This window comes from Oncorhynchus kisutch, linkage group LG26 (assembly GCF_002021735.2).
Source record: "Oncorhynchus kisutch isolate 150728-3 linkage group LG26, Okis_V2, whole genome shotgun sequence".
Classification (NCBI taxonomy): Eukaryota; Metazoa; Chordata; class Actinopteri; order Salmoniformes; family Salmonidae; genus Oncorhynchus; species Oncorhynchus kisutch.
Window position 1 is genome coordinate 29024146 of NC_034199.2, and position 24659 is coordinate 29048804.

Below are 24659 nucleotides of genomic sequence, written 5' to 3' on the forward strand. Positions count from 1 at the left end.
CTCTCTGTAGCTCTTCTTCAGGTCCATCTCTCTGTAGCTCTTCTTCAGGTCCATCTCTCTGTAGCTCTTCTCCAGGTCCATCTCTCTGTAGCTCTTCTTCAGGTCCATCTCTCTGTAGCTCTTCTCCAGGTTCATCTCTCTGTAGCTCTTCTCCAGGTACATCTCTCTGTAGCTCTTCTTCAGGTCCATCTCTCTGTAGCTCTTCTCCAGGTCCATCTCTCTGTAGCTCTTCTTCAGGTCCATCTCTCTGTAGCTCTTCTTCAGGTCCATCTCTCTGTAGCTCTTCTCCAGGTCCATCTCTCTGTAGCTCTTCTTCAGGTCCATCTCTCTGTAGCTCTTCTCCAGGTTCATCTCTCTGTAGCTCTTCTCCAGGTCCATCTCTCTGTAGCTCTTCTCCAGGTCCATCTCTCTGTAGCTCTTCTCCAGGTCCATCTCTCTGTAGCTCTTCTTCAGGTCCATCTCTCTGTAGCTCCTCTCCAAATCAAATCAAATCAAATTGATTTATATAGCCCTTCGTACATCAGCTGATATCTCAAAGTGCTGTACAGAAACCCAGCCTAAAACCCCAAACAGCAAGCAATGCAGGTGTAGAAGCACGGTGGCTAGGAAAAACTCCCTAGAAAGGCCAATACCTAGGAAGAAACCTAGAGAGGAACCAGGCTATGTGGGGTGGCCAGTCCTCTTCTGGCTGTGCCGGGTGGAGATTATAACAGAACATGGCCAAGATGTTCAAATGTTCATAAATGACCAGCATGGTCGAATAATAATAAGGCAGAACAGTTGAAACTGGAGCAGCAGCACAGTCAGGTGGAAGTTGAAACTGGAGCAGCAGCATGGCCAGGTGGACTGGGGACAGCAAGGAGTCATCATGTCAGGTAGTCCTGGGGCATGGTCCTAGGGCTCAGGTCAGTTGAAACTGGAACAGCAGCATGGCCAGGTGGACTGGGGACAGCAAGGAGTCATCATGTCAGGTAGTCCTGGGGCATGGTCCTAGGGCTCAGGTCCTCCGAGAGAGAGAAAGAAAGAGAGAAGGAGAGAATTAGAGAACGCACACTTAGATTCACATAGGACACCGAATAGGACAGGAGAAGTACTCCAGATATAACAAACTGACCCCAGCCCCCCGACACATAAACTACTGCAGCATAAATACTGGAGGCTGAGACAGGAGGGGTCAGGAGACACTGTGGCCCCATCCGAGGACACCCCCGGACAGGGCCAAACAGGAAGGATATAACCCCACCCACTTTGCCAAAGCACAGCCCCCACACCACTAGAGGGATATCTTCAACCACCAACTTACCATCCTGAGACAAGGCTGAGTATAGCCCACAAAGATCTCCGCCACGGCACAACCCAAGGGGGGGGGCGCCAACCCAGACAGGATGACCACAACAGTGAATCAACCCACTGAGGTGACGCACCCCCTCCAGGGACGGCATGAGAGAGCCCCAGCAAGCCAGTGACTCAGCCCCTGTAATAGGGTGAGAGGCAGAGAATCCCAGTGGAAAGAGGGGAACAGGCCAGGCAGAGACAACAAGGGCGGTTCGTTGCTCCAGAGCCTTTCCGTTCACCTTCCACTCCTGGGCCAGACTACACTCAATCATATGACCCACTGAAGAGATGAGTCTTCAGTAAAGACTTAAAGGTTGAGACCGAGTTTGCGTCTCTGACATGGGTAGGCAGACCGTTCCATAAAAATGGAGCTCTATAGGAGAAAGCCCTGCCTCCAGCTGTTTGCTTAGAAATTCTAGGGACAATTAGGAGGCCTGCGTCTTGTGACCGTAGCGTACGTGTAGGTATGTACGGCAGGACCAAATCAGAGAGATAGGTAGGAGCAAGCCCATGTAATGCTTTGTAGGTTAGCAGTAAAACCTTGAAATCAGCCCTTGCTTTGACAGGAAGCCAGTGTAGAGAGGCTAGCACTGGAGTAATATGATCAAATTTTTGGGTTCTAGTCAGGATTCTGGCAGCCGTATTTAGCACTAACTGAAGTTTATTTAGTGCTTTATCCGGGTAGCCGGAAAATAGAGCATTGCAGTAGTCTAACCTAGAAGTGACAAAAGCATGGATTAATTTTTCTGCATCATTTTTGGACAGAAAGTTTCTGATTTTTGCAATGTTACGTAGATGGAAAAAAGCTGTCCTCGAAATGGTCTTGATATGTTCTTCAAAAGAGAGATCAGGGTCCAGAGTAACGCCGAGGTCCTTCACAGTTTTATTTGAGACGACTGTACAACCATTAAGATTAATTGTCAGATTCAACAGAAGATCTCTTTGTTTCTTGGGACCTAGAACAAGCATCTCTGTTTTGTCCGAGTTTAATAGTAGAAAGTTTGCAGCCATCCACTCCAGGTCCATCTCTCTGTAGCTCTTCTCCAGGTCCATCTCTCTGTAGCTCTTCTTCAGGTCCATCTCTCTGTAGCTCTTCTTCAGGTCCATCTCTCTGTAGCTCTTCTCCAGGTCCATCTCTCTGTAGCTCTTCTCCAGGTCCATCTCTCTGTAGCTCTTCTCCAGGTCCATCTCTCTGTAGCTCTTCTCCAGGTCCATCTCTCTGTAGCTCTTCTCCAGGTCCATCTCTCTGTAGCTCTTCTTCAGGTCCATCTCTCTGTAGCTCTTCTCCAGGTTCATCTCTCTGTAGCTCTTCTCCAGGTTCATCTCTCTGTAGCTCTTCTCCAGGTTCATCTCTCTGTAGCTCTTCTCCAGGTTCATCTCTCTGTAGCTCTTCTCCAGGTTCATCTCTCTGTAGCTCTTCTCCAGGTTCATCTCTCTGTAGCTCTCTCTCTCTCTTTCTCTCTCTCTCTCTCTCGTTATGTTTAATGGTGCTTTTCTAAAGTCCTTATTAGAGGTCATTGAGCAGTGACTGTTGTCCCGACCATGCCACTGTCTTTGTGCTGAATGGTACAAGTGGGCTATCAGTCTTAACGTCGGCTCCTATAGAGGACAAGTGTAAGAGAATGTGGTGACTTTTGGCACGACTGCTTTACATATAGTAGGACTTTTTGTTTGAATACCAATTTCTTTGTGTAGAAAGGTCTGTTTACATAGAGCACTGGCTTTTCTAGCGTGGCATTTTAGATAACCTAACAGAGTTACTTTTTTACTGTGTCATGTGTTACGTACACTACTGTGCTGAGGGTTAATGTGAGCCAATATAACATCACTGTCGGGTGAAAAAAACTCTTATCTCAAAAACAGAAACTTATCAGGAAATTGAAATAATTACCATATTTCCCATTAACGAACATACAATGATGAAACTTCAGAAGCTATTTTGAATAGAGTCACAATTTTCTTGGTCATATAGTAATGAAACATTCAGAGTACATTGAGGGGAGTTACTGATTTCAATAAATGTACAAAAAATGAAAACTGTGTGTGATAGAATTGTGTGTGTGAGCACAGGAGTGTTTCCTCTGTCACTTCCTGTTTATCCTCCGTGTTATTATGTGTTATAAATACATTTATGAGGCATTATGAACCCCTCACAGACAGTGGTAGAGGAATAGCATGATATACACTGGAGTCAATCAAATATTTAACCGCTGAAATTGGTGTGTGACAGGGCAAATTAGCATATCTACGGCGTGTGAAATTTGCTGTGTGTATTGCAGTTTTGGGCTGAAGTGAGCCATTCATGCTCATGTATTAGGGCTTTTTCCAATGTCTTCTCAAAGAAATGTGTCAATGTAAAAGGAAAATATTGAAACGTTAAAGTCAGTAGTAAAAGTGACCTAAAAGATTATGGTGATAGATGAAGGGAGAGACGGAGATCTTTTGTCTTCCTGTATTTTTGATGAACTGCCCAAGATAGCAAAGACAATTGAGCTGGACACATATTGGACTTTCTCACTTCTGTAGAATCAAATCTGTTTGAAACCATTGAGAAGCTTGTAATTCTAATGTTGATTTCTGAAAGTTTTTTAAATTCTTAGATATGGACATCCTGCGTAACATTTGGGACTGATAAGCACCAGCCACATACCGTATATGGAGCACATTTAGTATCATGACACAAGGCGAGACCCAGATGCAGACAGGAGGCAGATGTTTGAAGTCTTACAATATGTATTAATCCAATAGGGGAAGAGAATGGTCCTGGACAGGCAAAAGGGTCAAACCCAGTTCAGAGTCCAAAGGGTACCGAAGGGCAGGCAGAGTCAAGCTCAGGGCAGGCAGGATGTTCAGGCAGGCGGGAAAGTAGTCCAGAGTCAGGCAGGGGTCAAAACCGGGAGGACTATCAAAAAGAGAATAGTAAAAGGAGTACAGGAAAAACAAGCTGGTTGACTTGACTAAACATACAAGATGAACTGGCACAGAGAGACAGGAAACACAGGGATAAATACACTGGGGAAAACAAGCCACACCTGAAGGAGGTGGAGACAATCACAAGGACAGGTGAAACTGATCAGGGTGTGACATTTAGATCTTTCTCCCACTACCACACTGTCCTGTTATTAAAATGTACCTAGGGAATGCCCATCCTATCCATACTAGCGTACCACTTAGGATGCATGCCCAATACATGGATTCATTCTATGTAGTATGCTACATTCAGCTTGGAACAGAGCCGTCCTTCTCCCTGAAATGTTTTCCTCCTGCCCTCCATGCTTGTGTTCATTGTGTGTATACTGTTGTGTTTCCTGAGCTTGTGTGTGTGTGTGTGTGTATGTGTGTGTGTGCCCAGCAGTTCCAGGTCTGAGTGATGCTGCGCCTGCTGGTGAAAGATTCAGAGATGTCAAGTGAGCTCCTGAATAATGAACAGGACACCCGTTCTGTGAATATTTCATGCTGTGTGAAAGTGAGAAGAAATTCTCGGCGGGGTTGGATACCTACGGACAACCATGAGAGAGAAGGGAAGGAAGAAGAGAGAGGAGGAAGATGAAAGATCGGAGGGAGAGAAGGCATCAGGGAATGAGGGAGAGTGTACAGAAGAAGAGGCATGTGCGATGGAGAGAGGAGGTGGAGGAGTGTACAGAGAAGGGGAGTTAGAGGTAGAGGAGAGGCGGTTTGTCAGAGAGAGGGGGAAGGAGAGAGGAGGTTTGGCAGAGAGATGGGGAAGGAGAGAGGAGGTTTGGCAGAGAGATGGGGAAGGAGAGAGGAGGTTTGGTAGAGAGATGGGGAAGGAGAGAGGAGGTTTGGCAGAGAGAGGGGGAAGGAGAGAGGAGGTTTGGCAGAGAGAGGGGGAAGGAGAGAGGAGGTTTGGCAGAGAGAGGGGGAAGGAGAGAGGAGGTTTGGCAGAGAGAGGGGGAAGAAGAGAGGATATTTGGCAGAGAGAGGGGGAAGGAGAGAGGAGATTTGACAGAGAGAGGTAGAAGGAGAGAGGAGGTTTGGCAGAGAGAGGGGGGGATGATGCAGAGGGGTGAAGAGAAACAGCCTTGTCACTTGTCAGGAGGGTAAGATGTTCCATCAGGCTGCAGTGAAGAAGGTGGAGAGGAGAGAGAGAACAGGAGCAGAGGGAGGAGAGAGGGGGGGGTGCATGTCTTTATGTTTGTGATGCTACATTACCTCACTACTCAGCACGCTGGCACCACCTGGAGAGATAGAGAGAAAGAGAAAGAATGAGAGGGAGGGAGAGAAGAAGAGCCGGAAGACAGACAGTGGAGGATAAAATCTAGCCTAGTGTTTGTCCCCCGTGTGATAGTAGAGTAGATGTTGTCTGCTGTGGCCCATTGGATACATGATTGTCTATGAATAGGAACAGTATACAGTATAGCAGTTACTGTGTAAAGAGCTGTTCAGCGTAGTAGGCTCTGAACTGGGCGGATGCTGCTAAAATCACAAGTCACAACAATGACACAGGCCTCATACCTGACCAGGACTGGAGTTACAAGCTGTTATAAGCTGTTATGAGATATTATAAGACAGCTGTGGAACTGTCCTTGTTTTCACAATCCCAAAATGTATCCACCTCCCTTATAGGCCGGATTGCAATTCTAATTCTACTGCTACTGCTCAGTGTTTGTAATGTACTTGTGATGAGAACAGTGGCAGGTTCTATCAGCCTGAAAACACAGTAATGTGTCGACATACAGCAGGTGACTCCAAAGACAACTGTTTGTCACCCTAGTGAGGGGAAAAGTTTCAGAAACCGGCCTCGCAGCCCAAAGCTATTTGAAGGAAGGCAACTGTTGTTATTGAAAAAATGTTCATATGATTGTGTCTTAATTACATCTGGATGGTGTAGCTGGGCTGACTTCATTTCCTGGTGTCAGAGTTGAATAATGATAATTACTGCGGGGTGGTCTGAGACGACGGAGGAGGCGTGACCGGAATACAGATCACACTGCAGCTAACTACGGCCCCCGAGGAACCACACAGAGAACAACAAGCTTTGTAACAGGAAATATGGAATAAGATATTTTTCACACTGTGGACAGAATGCTATTCAGCCTTTCCTTGAAGAACTAGCGGTTAATTATGTTGATGGAATAGAATCCTCTATTGACTTACTGTAGGGGGTCACATTCCTCAATTACCTCATTGTGTTAATCAGGGATCAATCAGAATTCTGGCACATTTCACAGGGAAATGGGACTTTCCTACTCAAAACCATTGATTTTAAAGATGACAGTATGGCTGTGGCTAGCGCTGTTGGGAGTGTTATGGGGTCTGGGGGCGGTGTAATTAGGTGGGAGTGTTAGGGGTTAAAGGTCATCTCTGACACACCCCATAAGACATTTGACAGAAAGCAGGATAACGTGATGTCATGGCAACTGAGTGACTGGTCAGCTGGGTCTCATTTGGAGGTGTGTGTGAGTGAGAGAGTTTCATGTTTCAAGTTTTAATGTCTCATGCACAAGTACAGTGAAATGCCTTTCTTGCAAAACTCAAAACCCAACAATGCAATAATCAATAACAATAACAATGTATTGCTAGAAATAAACATGAAATAAGGAAATATGAAATACACAATTAAGTAAGTAAGTAAGTAAGCATACTATATACAGGAAGTATTTAAAGGCAGTTCTAATACCATATTTACATGTGCAGGGATACTGGAGTGATGGAGGTAGATACATAAGCGAACTAGGCAACAGAATATATGATAAGGGAGTTTTTCCTATCCACCGTGCTTCTGCATCTGCATTGGGTGCTGTTTGGGGTTTTAGGCTGGGTCTGTACAGCACTTTGTGACATCTGCTGATGTAAAAAGGGCTTTATAAATACATTTGATTAGATTTATAAATACATTAGATTTGATAAACAGAGTAACAGCAGCTTGTATGTGAGAGGGTGTGTAGAGTCAGTATAAATGTATGTGCATATTATGTGTGAGTGAGCAAATAATGGAGTGAGTGTTTGTATGTGTGTTGTGGTGACAGTGTGTGTGAGTGTGTAAGACCATCTGAGTATGCATAACAACAGTGCAAAGATTGAAATAAAAGGTCAATAAAAAATCAAGGTTAACGCAGATAGTCCGTGTAGCTATTTTGGTAGTTATTTAACAGTCATATTGCTTGGGGATAGAAGCTGTTTAAGAGCCTGTTGGTGTCAGACTTGATACCCCGGTACCTCTTGCCGCGAGGCAGCAGAGAAAATAGTGACTTGGGTGGTTTGAGTCTTTGACGATTTTTGCGGGTCTTCTTTCACACCGCCTGATATAGAGGTCCTGTATGGCAGGGAGGTAGGTAGGTAGGTAGGTAGGTAGGTAGGTAGGGAGGGAGGGAGGGAGAGAGAGAGAGAGAGAGAGAGAGAGAGAGAGAGAGAGAGAGAGAGAGAGAGAGAGAGAGAGAGAGAGAGCTGTGAAGACTTTCTGTAATGCTTAATGTGTGTGTGGTTGTCCCTGTATGGGCGGCAGTAGGACATCAGTAACAATGTCTTTCTGATTGCATTGTTCTAATGCTGTCTTAAGCTGCAACGGTTTGATTGAAAAACATTGATTTAAGCTGCTTGACTGAACTGCTCTCTTTTTCATCCCCAGGGTTTAGCAGAGGATAGATGGGATCCTATCTTTAACTGGGAGTCCTCCATCCAACTATCCTTCTCCTTATCTCTCCGTCCTGTCCTGGTCTGGTGTGCAGCCTGAGGGAGCTGTGGTTCTGATCAGACCTCTGGGAGGTAGACCCAGAGAGAGGAGCACACAGGACCTGCTATGGCCAGCGGTACGTACTATAACACTAGCTACTACACCTTCACTAATATGTTAACTACATCTCTGGTCTTCTCCTTCCTCTTCCTAACCCTTCTGTTTCTCCTGTCCCCTGCAGCAGCAGATGGTGTAGGGAGCCTGAGGAGCCTGAGGAGCCTGGGGCCGGAGCAGCACCTCAGTGTCCATGACCATGTGGTGAACGACCACGGAGCCTGGGCCACCGCCATGAACAACCTGGGCATCGTACCCATGGGCCTCGGCAGGCAGCAGTTGGTCTCAGGTAGGGCATTGGCAGGCCTCCATCTCACCCCTTCTCATCGTCCTCACTCTCCTCCCTTATCCCCCTCTCCTCTGCTAACAAACTCTTCATTCTAATTTCTCAGTATTGTCAAGGTCATAAGAAAGGAATGAGTCCCCATGGACTGTGTTCTGAAACTTTTGAGAAGATGGTAAAGGCAGGACTGGGCACTTCCATCCAGAGCCTCCATTGTGTCATCCTACTACTCTATCACCTCCACAACTCCACCCACTCAGGGCAGGACAGTCAATGATTCTTCGAGAACTAGATAGATACCTTAGCCTATACCCCATGTGGCAGGATATCCAGAATGCAGCATGCTCTGCCAAACCAGCGCTGCTAATTGTTGTGTCCCCCATCAGCAGCTAGATAAGACAGTATTAACTACACGTTGTTCAGTCCGTGCAGAGAGATACAATACAAAAGAAAATCTCTCTGGTCTCTTTTCTAATGGCCTGACTACATGTGTCTGTCTCTCTGCTGATGCTAATGGTGTGTGATAGCGTGTGTGTGTGCATCCTATTGTAATGACCATTTTGACAGCGTAGACAGCGAGGATAGAGAGAAATACATCTGATAAATATTCATGAGCAGATTTCGGTCATAGTCTTGAGAGGTCTGAGAAATCCGTCATGACTGAGCTTCAGGATGATTAGCTGAGCTTCTCACGAGGTGACTTTGCTTACTAGATTCTCACTGGATGATGTTTTGGCCTATACACACACACACACACACACACACACACACACACACACACACACAGGTACACATGTACAACCCCCCCCCCCCCCCCCCCCCCCCCGCACTCCCCAGGTACACATGTACAACCCCCACACACACACCCAGGTACACATGTACAACCCCAGACACACACAGGTATACATGTACACCCCCCCCCCCCCACACACACACACAGGTACACATGTGCAACCCCAGACACACACAGGTACACGTGTACAACCCCGGACACACACAGGTACACATGTACAACCCCAGACACACTCAGGTACACATGTACAACCCCAAACATACACCCAGGTACACATGTACAACCCCAGACACACACAGGTGCACATGTACAACCCCCCCCCCCCCCCCACACACACACAGGTACACATGTACAACCCCCCCCCCCACACACACAGGTACACATGTACAACCCCAGACACACACAGGTACACATGTACAACCCCCCCCCCCCCCCACACACACACACTGTGAGAACTAGCCGAGTGAGGACCAATAAGACTGTTACAACAGGTAAGGACGGCTGGGGCTGAAAAACAGGGCTGGAAAACACTCAGCTTTAAAATGTCCCCAACATCTGGTTGTAATAAATATGTATGTTTTGTTCTCAGTCCTCTCTAATGTTTTTCAAGTCTATAACAAAAGGAACCTCTCTTATATAATATGGATCATATGTTATACTATACATGTTGAGTACCTATAGTTTGGGCCTCTGTCATGATCCCTAGTGAGTCTGTGGTTGAAATGTAACCACACTGATGGATTTATATTAAAAACGCTAAGCTCCTTCAAATGTTCAGGTACTCTACAATTTTATCTGGACTTCAACTTGTTTCATGAAATCCATTAGCAAAGTGGTTTTCTCTAAGGATTTGGATAGTTCCACTGTGTTCAGTCCCTATATGTTGCAGCCCTCTTAGATGTCATTGTGGGAGCTGCATTGTGATGTTCATTAGAAGAGCACGGAAGGAGATTTGGAGGCTGAGTTTGTGTAAGCCCTGAATAACTGAATACATGGATTTAACTCAGGAAAGCGGAGAGTTGTATGGAGAAAATCTATTGTAATATGAAGCCGTATATATAAGACTATTATTTCACTCGGGGGGGGAGATCACTGCATTAAGTGTGATAGGTTATGTATTTCTTGAGGAGAACACAGATCTGTACGTGACTGGAAAGTCAAGGCACAGTTTGACTGGTTGATTTGATTGGTTTCACCTATCCAACACTCTCAGATCTGTGATTAATTCGGGAAAGGATGGAAGGAAGGAAGGAAGGAGAGCAGCCCATCGTCACTGTAGTTCCATCGGGTTCAGTACTGTACAGTCCTTCTCCTCCTTAATGAGCTGAGAGACAACAGGGACGACTGGACAGCTGGACTGGATCCTCCTTCCCCAGCGCTAAGGAAAAGACGGATTAAGACTAATATCCTCCTGGAGTACAGACCTCAGGTCCAAGAGAGAGAGAGAACTGAAATGAGAGAGAGGGAATGAGAGACTGGGGGACAGCTCAGAGACCGGAGGAGAGAGAGGGAATGAGAGACTGGGGGACAGCTCAGAGACCGGAGGAGAGAGAGGGAATGAGAGACTGGGGGACAGCTCAGAGACCGGAGGAGAGAGAGGGAATGAGAGACTGGGGGACAGCTCAGAGACCGGAGGAGAGAGAGGGAATGAGAGACTGGGGGACAGCTCAGAGACCGGAGGAGAGAGAGGGAATGAGAGACTGGGGGACAGCTCAGAGACCGGAGGAGAGAGAGGGAATGAGAGACTGGGGGACAGCTCAGAGACCGGAGGAGAGAGAGGGAATGAGAGACTGGGGGACAGCTCAGAGACCGGAGGAGAGAGAGGGAATGAGGGACTGGGGGACAGCTCAGAGACAGGAGGAGAGAGAGGGAATGAAAGACTGGGGGACAGCTCAGAGACCGGAGGAGAGAGAGCGAAGGGGAAGAGAAGAGGAGGAGAAACATAATGGGGGTTATGGAGTGTGTGTGATGGATGACGTCTCACCTTCACAGTAATTACGAGCAGCTGTTTCCTGAGGGGAGATCCAGAGCCCAGCAAACTCAGCGTCCAGCCGTACACACAAACCTGCTGAGTAGAGGGAGAGAACAGAGGGAGGGAGGAGAGGAAAAGAAAGAGAGAGAGAAATTAAACAATGACAAATAAACAAAGTGTGAACTCTCTTACCCTGGCAGACGTAACAGAGCACGGCCCGGGCCAATGAGGAAAACTAACAGCCTTGAATTATTTTCACCAGGAGGGTAAAAGAAAAGTCCAGATCAAAGAGAGAGGAAAAGAGAAACAGCTTTAGTGGATGATGTCATTTACCTGTTCAGATCATCACAGATGAACGTAGGGAGAGGAGAATGTCATTTACCTGTTCAGATCATCACAGATGAACGTAGGGAGAGGAGAATGTCATTTACCTGTTCAGATCATCACAGATGAACGTAGGGAGAGGAGAATGTCATTTACCTGTTCAGATCATCACAGATGAACGTGGGGAGAGGAGAATGTCATTTACCTGTTCAGATCATCACAGATGAACGTGGGGAGAGGAGAATGTCATTTACCTGTTCAGATCATCACAGATGAACGTAGGGAGAGGAGAATGTCATTTACCTGTTCAGATCATCACAGATGAACGTGGGGAGAGGAGAATGTCATTTACCTGTTCAGATCATCACAGATGAACGTGGGGAGAGGAGAATGTCATTTACCTGTTCAGATCATCACAGATGAACGTGGGGAGAGGAGAATGTCATTTACCTGTTCAGATCATCACAGATGAACGTGGGGAGAGGAGAATGTCATTTACCTGTTCAGATCATCACAGATGAACGTGGGGAGAGGAGAATGTCATTTACCTGTTCAGATCATCACAGATGAACGTGGGGAGAGGAGAATGTCATTTACCTGTTCAGATCATCACAGATGAACGTAGGGAGAGGAGAATGTCATTTACCTGTTCAGATCATCACAGATGAACGTGGGGAGAGGAGAATGTCATTTACCTGTTCAGATCATCACAGATGAACGTGGGGAGAGGAGAATGTCATTTACCTGTTCAGATCATCACAGATGAACGTAGGGAGAGGAGAATGTCATTTACCTGTTCAGATCATCACAGATGAACGTAGGGAGAGGAGAATGTCATTTACCTGTTCAGATCATCACAGATGAACGTAGGGAGAGGAGAATGTCATTTACCTGTTCAGATCATCACAGATGAACGTGGGGAGAGGAGAATGTCATTTACCTGTTCAGATCATCACAGATGAACGTGGGGAGAGGAGAATGTCATTTACCTGTTCAGATCATCACAGATGAACGTAGGGAGAGGAGAATGTCATTTACCTGTTCAGATCATCACAGATGAACGTGGGGAGAGGAGAATGTCATTTACCTGTTCAGATCATCACAGATGAACGTGGGGAGAGGAGAATGTCATTTACCTGTTCAGATCATCACAGATGAACGTGGGGAGAGGAGAATGTCATTTACCTGTTCAGATCATCACAGATGAACGTGGGGAGAGGAGAATGTCATTTACCTGTTCAGATCATCACAGATGAACGTGGGGAGAGGAGAATGTCATTTACCTGTTCAGATCATCACAGATGAACGTGGGGAGAGGAGAATGTCATTTACCTGTTCAGATCATCACAGATGAACGTGGGGAGAGGAGAATGTCATTTACCTGTTCAGATCATCACAGATGAACGTAGGGAGAGGAGAATGTCATTTACCTGTTCAGATCATCACAGATGAACGTGGGGAGAGGAGAATGTCATTTACCTGTTCAGATCATCACAGATGAACGTGGGGAGAGGAGAATGTCATTTACCTGTTCAGATCATCACAGATGAACGTAGGGAGAGGAGAATGTCATTTACCTGTTCAGATCATCACAGATGAACGTAGGGAGAGGAGAATGTCATTTACCTGTTCAGATCATCACAGATGAACGTAGGGAGAGGAGAATGTCATTTACCTGTTCAGATCATCACAGATGAACGTAGGGAGAGGAGAATGTCATTTACCTGTTCAGATCATCACAGATGAACGTAGGGAGAGGAGAATGTCATTTACCTGTTCAGATCATCACAGATGAACGTAGGGAGAGGAGAATGTCATTTACCTGTTCAGATCATCACAGATGAACGTGGGGAGAGGAGAATGTCATTTACCTGTTCAGATCATCACAGATGAACGTGGGGAGAGGAGAATGTCATTTACCTGTTAAGATCATCACAGATGAACGTGGGGAGAGGAGAATGTCATTTACCTGTTCAGATCATCACAGATGAACGTGGGGAGAGGAGAATGTCATTTACCTGTTCAGATCATCACAGATGAACGTGGGGAGAGGAGAATGTCATTTACCTGTTCAGATCATCACAGATGAACGTGGGGAGAGGAGAATGTCATTTACCTGTTCAGATCATCACAGATGAACGTGGGGAGAGGAGAATGTCATTTACCTGTTCAGATCATCACAGATGAACGTGGGGAGAGGAGAATGTCATTTACCTGTTCAGATCATCACAGATGAACGTAGGGAGAGGAGAATGTCATTTACCTGTTCAGATCATCACAGATGAACGTGGGGAGAGGAGAATGTAATTTACCTGTTCAGATCATCACAGATGAACGTGGGGAGAGGAGAATGTCATTTACCTGTTCAGATCATCACAGATGAACGTAGGGAGAGGAGAATGTCATTTACCTGTTCAGATCATCACAGATGAACGTAGGGAGAGGAGAATGTCATTTACCTGTTCAGATCATCACAGATGAACGTAGGGAGAGGAGAATGTCATTTACCTGTTCAGATCATCACAGATGAACGTAGGGAGAGGAGAATGTCATTTACCTGTTCAGATCATCACAGATGAACGTAGGGAGAGGAGAATGTCATTTACCTGTTCAGATCATCACAGATGAACGTGGGGAGAGGAGAATGTCATTTACCTGTTCAGATCATCACAGATGAACGTGGGGAGAGGAGAATGTCATTTACCTGTTCAGATCATCACAGATGAACGTGGGGAGAGGAGAATGTCATTTACCTGTTCAGATCATCACAGATGAACGTGGGGAGAGGAGAATGTCATTTACCTGTTCAGATCATCACAGATGAACGTGGGGAGAGGAGAATGTCATTTACCTGTTCAGATCATCACAGATGAACATAGGGAGAGGAGAATGTCATTTACCTGTTCAGATCATCACAGATGAACGTAGGGAGAGGAGAATGTCATTTACCTGTTCAGATCATCACAGATGAACGTAGGGAGAGGAGAATGTCATTTACCTGTTCAGATCACCACAGTGAACATTTAAATGAGTTTTCCACAGATCCACACAATCTCAGATTAATCCTGATCGTGACTCAGGAGATTTATCTGAGATAATCTTCCAGATATATTTCCTCTTTTGCTTCTCTCTACATCCTCAAGGATTGCAGCTCTTCTTAAAAACTCCTTCTCTTTAATAAAACACACTTGGCTTCGCAACGCCAGACACTTCCTCTTCGAGGCTTCGCCAGACACTTCCTCTTCGAGGCTTCGCCAGACACTTCCTCTTCGAGGCTTCGCCAGACACTTCCTCTTCGAGGCTTCGCCAGACACTTCCTCTTCAAGGCTTCGCCAGACACTTCCTCTTCAAGGCTTCGCCAGACACTTCCTCTTCAAGGCTTCGCCAGACACTTCCTCTTCAAGGCTTCGCCAGACACTTCCTCTTCAAGGCTTCGCCAGACACTTCCTCTTCGAGGCTTGGCCAGACACTTCCTCTTCAAGGCTTCGCCAGACACTTCCTCTTCGAGGCTTCGCCAGACACTTCCTCTTCGAGGCTTCGCCAGACACTTCCTCTTCGAGGCTTCGCCAGACACTCCCTCTTCGAGGCTTCGCCAGACACTTCCTCTTCGAGGCTTCGCCAGACACTTCCTCTTCGAGGCTTCGCCAGACACTTCCTCTTCGAGGCTTCGCCAGACACTTCCTCTTCGAGGCTTCGCCAGACACTTCCTCTTCGAGGCTTCGCCAGACACAGCTAGTAGAAGTAATTCTTTGCTTTGCAGCCTCTTAGGATAGTAAATACTGCAGTGTAGGGACTCATATTGAGCACTGGAATCTTTCTGACAGCATCAAATAGAATCATTCTCCCTCCTACACACACACTCTTCACACTCACCTTTGCTGACAAACTCAAATCTGCAGTGAGGACTTGATTGATGATTTCATAAATATGAAGTTGCAGTTCTACATTCTTACATTTTATATCTGTATCCATGACTATCTGTATCCTCACAGTAGTGACAGGCTTGTGTGAGAGCTGCAGTCAGATTGGTTTCTACTCTAAGGTAGATCAGTGTCTGTTCTCTCTCTCAGACCCTGTGTGACTGTATAGGGCCTGAGTTGAGCAGCACAGGATATTTCTGTCTTGTTCATTCTCCCAGTCTCATCATGTTGTGTTCTGAAGATATTAATAAGTGTCTCTCTCTCTCTCTGTTTCCTCCATACAGTACCTGTAACCAAGCCTTTAATTAGAGCCCAGAGCTGGGTCTCATTGCTCCTCTCCTCCAGACAAACTATTTTTCTCCTCCCTCTCTCCTCCAGATTCTCTCTGTATCCAGGGTTTTGATCCAGGGCTGGGTCTCATTGCTCCTCTTCTCTCCCTCCTCTCCTCTCCTCCAGATTCTCTCTGTATCCAGGGTTTTGATCCAGGGCTGGGTCTCATTGCTCCTCTTCTCTCCCTCCTCTCCTCTCCTCCAGATTCTCTCTGTATCCAGGGTTTTGATCCAGGGCTGGGTCTCATTGCTCCTCTTCTCTCCCTCCTCTCCTCTCCTCCAGATTCTCTCTGTATCCAGGGTTTTGATCCAGTGCTGGGTCTCATTGCTCCTCTTCTCTCCCTCCTCTCCTCTCCTCCAGATTCTCTCTGTATCCAGGGTTTTGATCCAGGGCTGGGTCTCCTAGCTCCCATCAACCCCATGATGGCAGGTATCAGCCTGGTCCCTCCTCCCCCTGGTCCCCCCATCATCAAGGAGATCATCCACTGCCAGAGCTGCACCCTGTTCCCCCAGAACCCCAGTAAGACTCATGCACGCACACGCACCAACACACACTTGTACAACTAACCATGTGGGGACACACAATTCATTCCCATTCAAAATCCTAACCCCTAAACCTAACCTGTACCCTAACCCTAGCTACTAACCCTAGCTCCTAACCCTAACCCTAAACCTAATTCTAACCCTAACACTAAACCCCTAGAAATAGCATTTGACCTTGTGGGGACTAAGAAAAGTGTCCCGTTGGTCAAATGTTTGTTTGTTTACTATTCTTGTAGGGTTAAACACAAGTATAGTTAAACACGTCCACCCATGCACACACACACAGACACACACACACACACTTGCATGCTTTTCCTTCCTTTCGGTATCAATTAATAGAAATACATTGATATATGGACTATGGTCAAGAGTTGTCATCAGATATGACCTGAGCATGCATGATGTTCCAGACCTGCCTCCTCCGTCAACACGGGAGCGCCCCCCAGGGTGTAAGACAGTGTTTGTGGGGGGTCTGCCAGAGAATGCCAGCGAGGAGATCATCAGGGAGGTGTTTGATCCGTGTGGTGACATCATCGCCATCAGGAAGAGCAAGAAGAACTTCTGTCACATCCGCTTCAGTGAGGAGTTCATGGTGGACAAGTCCCTCTACCTCTCTGGTCAGTACTATACTGTATTATACTATACTGTACTATACTACACGATACTATACTATACAAATACAATACTATACACATAATATACTATACTATACTGTACTATACTGTACTATACGGTATTATACTATACTGTACTATACTACACGATACTATACTATACAAATACAATACTATACACATACTATACTATACTATACTATACTGTACTGTACTATACTATACTGTATTATACTATACTGTACTATACTACAGGATACTATACTATACAAATACAATGCTATACACATAATATACTATACTATACTGTACTATACTGTACTATACTGTACTATACTGTATTATACTATACTGTACTATACTACATGATACTATACTATACAAATACAATACTATACACATAATATACTATACTATACTGTACTGTACTATACTGTACTATACTATACAATACTATACTATACACATAATATACTATACTATACTGTACTATACGATACTACACGATACTATACTATACTATACAAATACAATACTATACACATAATATACTATACTGTACTATACTGTACTATACTATACGATACTATACTATACAAATACAATACTATACACATAATATACTATACTATGCCAATGCTATACTATACACGCAACACACAAATGAGATGCACTACCTCTCTGGTCAGTACTATACGATACTATACAAATACAATACTATACACATAATATACTATACTATACTATACTATGCCAATGCTATACTATACACACAACACACAAATGAGATGCTCTACCTCTCTGGTCAGTGGTCAGCATAACTATGTATTTGCAGCAGTTTTAAAGTATTCCTTTTGATTAGAATATGTATTAACGATACTAACACTGTAGAGGAGTAAAAACAGTGACCTTGTGTCCTGAAGCTCAACACTTAAAGCCGTTACACCAAGACAGGAGCAGAAATAGACTGTAGCTGTGCAGGCTGGAGATGTGCCTATTGATGAGGATGACTACATGAATAGTTTTGCATTATGAATAGTTGAAAATGTAGAGTTTGTCCTTTCGATTTGCTAATGATCTTTCTGGTTGTACATGGGGTAGAGAATGTACGCATTTGTAATACTGTATACTTTGAGTGTATCTGACTGTGGGAGTATGAGTTTACATGAATGTATACATCATTTGTCCACAGTATGTTTGTCTGTGTGTTGAATGTCTCTGTATGGTTGTGTTTAGTGTACCCGACCTCTAAATGCCCTGTTTCCCCAGGCTACCGGATGCGTATCGGCTCCAGTACAGATAAGAAGGACTCAGGGAGGATGCATGTGGACTTTGCTCAGGCCAGAGACGACCTGTATGAGTGGGAATGTCAACAGAGGCTGCTGGCCAGGGAGGAACGACACCGACGCAAGATCCAAGAAGACTTCTTCCGACCACCCTCGCCACCTCCCATCATGCACTTCTCAGACCACGAGGCAGGACTGCTTGCGGAGAGATTGAAAGGTGAGAGGACAAATGAGCATGGTCGCTCTGAGCCCAGATTCGGCGGTGGTGTTTGGTTGGTTGTTTGGTTTTCATGATAAAGTACTGATGAAGTACTGATGTTGTCTGGATGTTCTGTGCCTCTTATAGCCACCCATCCCACAGCTGACGCTCAGTGTGTGTGCTGCAGATGGACCATGGTGGTGTGTAAATGTGTGTAATCTGTAAACTGGTCCAAGCTGCACACTGTATTACATACTCAGACATGCTTCATTTATTCCTGGTCCTTATTCACAGTATGGAAACAATCAAACATACATTCTCATGATTGAAATCTTAGTGTAGTACAGACAGAGCAATGGAACATGATGTTATGGTGATTTGATATTGGGAAAAAAATCTGACACGATCATGTTATGTTACAAAAATAGCGTTTTCGTTTCTAATTTCTTCTATCATCTAAATGAGTTATTGATCTCACTCTGTCTGCTAGAGCTGTCTCAGACACACTACCCATTCTCTCTCTGCATGAGAAATACTGTCATGGCTTCCCTTCATCATCCATCTACTGTGTTACACTAACCATCATAGCAGCATGTGAACATTCCTGGACAGAGAGCTACGACATCATGCTGTGTTCTCATCCGTTCTTTACCGAACAGACAGAGAGACGTAAATAACTAGAGGCAGGTCTCTTCCCTCTTTCCTAGGCTTCCTCATGTTGGGGGGGGGGGGGGAGACACAGAGAGACAGAGACACAGAGACACAGAGAGAGACAGAGACACAGAGAGAGACAGAGACACAGAGAGAGACAGAGACACAGAGAGAGACAGAGACACAGAGACAGAGAGAGGAACCTGGAGAAGAGGCCCCTAAGCAAGCTGGTCCTGGGGCTCTGTTCACAAACACAAACAGACCCCACAGAGCCCCAGGACATTAACACAATTAGACCCAACCATCGTCTTCTGCTGGTGGGAAATGTGTGTTGCTGGGGGTTCATTTCTTTTCCCATTCTGTGCTTTCCTGCTAATATTCCCCCCTCTCTCCTTCTCTCTCTCATTTCAATTCAATTCAAGGGGCTTTATTGGCATGGGAAACATATGTTTACATTGCCAGAGCAAGTGAGGTAGATAATATACAAAAGTGAAATAAACAATAAAAATTAACAGTACACATTACACTCACAGAAGTTCCAAAAGAATAACGACTTTACAAATGTCATATTATGTATATACAATGTTGTAACGATGTGCAAATGGCAAAGAACAAAAGGGACAATAAATAAACATAAACATGGGGTGTTTGTTCCTCACTGGTTGCCCTTTTCTTGTGGCAACAGTTCACAAATCTTGCTGCTGTGATGTCACACTGTGGAATTTCACCCAGTAGATATGGGAGTTTATCAAAATTGGGTTTGTTTTCAAATTCTTTGTGGATCTGTTTAATCTGAGGGAAATATGTCTCTCTAATATGGTCATACATTTGGCAGGAGGTTAGGAAGTGCAGCTCAGTTTCCACCTCATTTTGTGGGCAGTGTGCACATGGTCTGTCTTCTCTTGAGAGCCAGGTCTCAATAGCAAGGCTATGCTCACTGAGTCTGTACATAGTCAAAGCTTTCCTTAAGTTTGGCCAGTCACAGTGGTCAGGTATTCTGCCACTGTGTACTCTCTGTTTGGGGCCAAATAGCATTCTAGTTTGCTATGTTTTTTTGTTAATTCTTTCCAATGTGTCGAGTAATTATCTTTTTGTTTACTCATGATTTGGTTGGGTCTAATTGTGTTGCTGACCTGGGACTCTGTGGGGTCTGTTTTTGTTTGTGAACAGAGCCCCAGAACCAGCTTTCTTGGTGGACTCTTCTCCAGGTTCATCCCTCTGTAGGTGATGGCTTTGTTGTAAAATTTAACAGATCTTTTCTGGATTTTTATAATTAGCGGGTATCGGCCTAATTCTGCTGATATAGGCCTAATTATTTGGTGTTTTATGTTGTACACAGAGGATGTTTTTGCAGAATTCTGCATGCAGAGTCTCAATTTGGTGTTTTTCACATTTTGTGAATTCTTGGTTGGTGAGCGGACCCCAGACCTCACAACCATAAAGGGTGATGGGTTCTACAACTGATGCAAGTATTTTTAGCCAGATCCTAATTTAATTTTATGTTCCTTTTGATGGCATAGAATGTCCTTCTTGCCTTGTCTCTCAGATCGTTCACAGCTTTGTGGAAGTTACCTGTGCTCGCTCTCTCTCTCTCTATCTCTCTCTCTCTCTCTCTCTCTCTCTCCCTCTCTCTCTCTCTCTCTCTCGCTCCCAACCCCCCCCCCCCCCTCTCTCTCTCTCTCTCTCTCTCTCTCTCTCTGTGCTATCCTCCTTGTCCCCCTGTTCCACTGTCTCTGCTCTCTGTTCAGAGAGGTGTTTGAAAGTGTTCTGTTTCTCCATAATCATATTCATTCAAACAGCCTCTGGTTAATGCTTTTACATTCTCAGGCGGGTAAATAGCTTAAACATGTTCATTACCATATTACAGAGCATTACTCGGTCTCTCTCTTAATTACAGTTTTTCTCAATTGCTAAAACACAATTTCTGAAACGTTGCTCCATTTCCTGAAAACATTAAACACAAAACCTGATCTTCAAGCACTATTTACATAACCTCTGACTCTGACTCGCAAAATGAAACATTCGCCTCAAAACAGTTTTACCTGTGTTCAAAATCAAACACTGCTCTCAAATCATAAACAAAGTGATCAAAATGATATACACTCTCAAGCAGTCAGTAAACAATACACCGAAAAATAGAAAACACATTGTTCAAAACATACAATTCTCAGCGAGAAGTACATTTTTAATCAAATCAAATATTCATATTTTTCCGTCATTGTCCTTTGATGAAAGAAAACATGTTCTATCATAGTAGCTCAAAATTGATCAGAAATTACTACTCTGCTTTGCTCTTTTGTTTTTTGTTCTTCCTCCTCCTTGTACCCCTATTTTTACAGTACTGTACCCTGCATCTCACTAACTTGTCCTTTGTCTCTGTGATACTGTAATTCTTGTTCTTTGCTGATATGACCCTGCAACCAGTCAAAATCTATTGAGCAGTCAGTCCTGTTAATAAATGGAAAGCACAATGTTCAGGGCCATACAATTCATCCATTGTACAGTATACAGCCTACAGCCTACAATGCACTGTACTACATTATTCATTCTCAGACTTTCTCCTTCCCACCTTCAACAACCTGTTTGCTCTCTGAACTGGCTTATATTGGTTGTGTCGCATCATTTGAAACAGGTTAAATCAATTTTGGTTGTGTTCAATCAATGACATGTGTTCTCTAATTGTATTTGATTGTTGCCACTTGTGTTTACCAGTATGGATGACATGTGCATTAGAGTGCAGAATTTGTTTACCAGTATGGATGACATGTGCATTAGAGTGCAGAATGTGTTTACCAGTATGGATGACATGTGCATTAGAGTGCAGAGTGTGTTTTGAGAATGAGAATGTGTTTAGAGTTTTGCTGAAAAGTCTAAGTGAGATCTGCAAATTGTGTTTCACCATGTGAAATGGTTTAAGGTATTGACAACAGACTGCATAATTAGCTAAATGAGTCCAGGCAACTGAGAACTTTGTTCAGCCAATGGGTTTTAGTGTTTTAGCAATTGATAAAAACTGTAATACAGCTGCTGCTGCTATGAAGGATTGTTATTAGCCTTCACACTGAGGCTGAAGCAGAGGAAGGTGAACTGGTGGTGACAGATGGAAGAAAGAGGAGGGGAAGGTAGAGGGCGAGCAAGAGAGTGTGTGTGTGTTTGTTTGCGTGTCAGTGTATGTGTGGGTTTGTTTGTGTGTGTGTCAGTGTTTGTGTGTGTCACATTTTAGGGTGGATAAACACTCTCACACAATAAAAAAGGTTTACCCTACACCACTGGCTATTACTCTAGAGACTTTCTCTAAGCTCTCCATTAATATTACACAAGCAAAACACTGTGTGATATTTTTATTTGATTATTCATTGAAAAGGGGAAATAGACTTTCATTATTCCCAGTGTTTGCTGGCCCACAATACCTTCATGTGACTGCATTATAATATGACTGCATGATTGTACGCTGCTGCCTCTCCTGAATAGGACTAGAGCTGTGAGGTGAAAAGTATTTTCAGCCGAGCATCTGTGTGCTCTCAGGTCGTGTTGCAGTGGGCATTGAACTCATTAAACGATGTCTAATTCACTCTGCGCTGTACAATCGGACACGGCTCTGTGGCACTTTTCAATTATTATACAAATGTGAAAAATGCACTCGACAAAGGCTCACCGAGACACAGACAGTTAGAGGCTACGCTCGCTCAACAACCAGTTTCAAACCCAGAAATGCATTTTGTGTTCAGAACAGACTGTGTGGTCTCATCCACAGGCTCTCAGAAAATATGAAACAGTCTGATAGGTAAACTCCCCATGCTGTTCAGTTCCTGTGCACTGAAGCACGGAGTGGAAGATAGAAGTAGAATTTCTTCAAAGTGCATCGCCATATCATTTCTTTCTTTGAATACCCAAGTGAATTTTTGTAGACTTTCAGCTTCACTGTAAAAACCTGTTTGGGATAGGGGGAGGTATTTTCACGTCCGGATGAAAAGTGTGCCCAAAGTAAACTGCCTGCTACTCAGGCCTATAAGCTAGGATATGCATATAATTGGTATATGTGGATAGAAAACATGCTAAAGTTTCTAAAACTGTTAAAATGTCTGTGAGTATAACAGAACTTATTTGGCGAAACCCCGAGGACAAACCATCCAGGAATGTTTTTGTTGTTGAGGTGACTGTGTTTTCAATTGATTTTCTATGGGAATCTAGTTTTCTTAGGCATCTGGTTGCAGTTCCTAGGGCTTCCACTAGATGTCAACAGTCTTTAGAAATTGGTTGATGTTTTTCTTTTGAGTAATGAAGAAGTGTGGCTGTTCAGACTGAGTGTCGAGTCTAGTGTACTGTTGTGTTTGGGGCGCACAACCTCGCCCTCGCTCCACTTTCATTTGATCCGCTATTGAATACAGTTTATTCCGTCTTAAATTTCATTGATTATTTACATTTTAAAATACCTAAAGTTGGATTAGGAAAGTTGTTTGAAATGTTTGTACCAAGATTACAGGTAACTTATTAGATAATGTGTAGTCATGTTGGGAGAGTTGGAACCGGTGTTTTTCTGAATCAAACGCGCCAAATAAATTGACATTTTGGATATATAACGACGGAAATAATAGAACAAAAGGACCATTTGTGATGTTTATGGGACATATTGGAGTGCCAACAGAAGAAGATCTTCAAAGGTAAGGCATTAATTATATCGTTATTTCTGAGTTTTGTGTCGCGCCTGGCGGGTTGAAATATGATTGCCATGTGTTTGTTTGATGGGGTGCTGTCCTCAGATAATAGCATGGTTTGCTTTCACCGTAAAGCCTTTTTGAAATCTGACACAGTGGCTGGATTAACAAGAAGTTAATATGTATTTTGGTGTATTGCACTTGTGGTTGTATGAAAGTTAAATATTTCTAATAATTTATTTTGAATTTCACGCTCTGCAATTTCATCGCATGTTGTCGAAACGTTCCCCTAGCCGTAAAAATGAAACCCCCAGCCTTAAACCTCTCCCTTCCTTCTCCCCCATTATCCCCCTCCAGATGACCATAACTTCAGTGAAGCGACTGCGGTCCTGTTCACATGGATCGACCGTGGTGAGGTCAACCGGCGGTCGGCTAATCACTTCTACTCTATGATCCAGTCGGCCAATAGCCACGTCCGGAGACTGATGAGTGAGAAGGCCCAGCACGAGGAGGAGATGGAGCTAGCCAAGGAGACATTTAAAAACTCCCTACTGGCCATACTGACTCAGTGTAAGCATCTAACTAGACACACTGTGCACTACCTGTAACACTTTATTGACCTAAACCCTTCCTAGACACAGAGAACTACAGGTACCTCTCACATAGCACTAAAGACCAGTATTTCTACACAGCTGTGCAGTGATGAGCCTGTAGTTAGGGAGGGTGACAGTAGTCAGAGACCAGACAGAGGTAAGTACAGTACAGTGTCCTGAGGAAACCTCTGTGTGTCTGTCTGGAGGACCAGCTGATATACCTACTGTACCTCCCAGGTAGGCATCATAGTACAGTGTTCTTCCAGCAGGCACTCTCAAACAATGTCAATGTACACTATGGACTGATATTGAAATGATATGAAATACCATCTGGAAAGACAATGACACAACAGCACGATTGATCAATGGCTTATGGCTGTTTGAATGGTACTATTTAGAGTCTTATTTGTTATC

At 44.4% G+C, this 24659-nt stretch overlaps 1 protein-coding gene across 1 annotated transcript in view; it reads left to right on the forward strand.

Moving 5' to 3' along the window:
• LOC109877789 (ecto-NOX disulfide-thiol exchanger 1-like) overlaps positions 1-24659 on the forward strand; it is a 97055-nt gene that overhangs the window by 46093 nt on the left and 26303 nt on the right. Inside the window, exons 2-7 of the mRNA XM_020469991.2 lie at positions 7925-8105; positions 8211-8372; positions 16066-16224; positions 16658-16864; positions 18131-18364; positions 24010-24222. Coding sequence (XP_020325580.1) covers positions 8096-8105; positions 8211-8372; positions 16066-16224; positions 16658-16864; positions 18131-18364; positions 24010-24222 — 985 coding nt within the window. The 5' untranslated portion in view covers positions 7925-8095. The remainder of the gene's footprint in view (positions 1-7924; positions 8106-8210; positions 8373-16065; positions 16225-16657; positions 16865-18130; positions 18365-24009; positions 24223-24659) is intronic.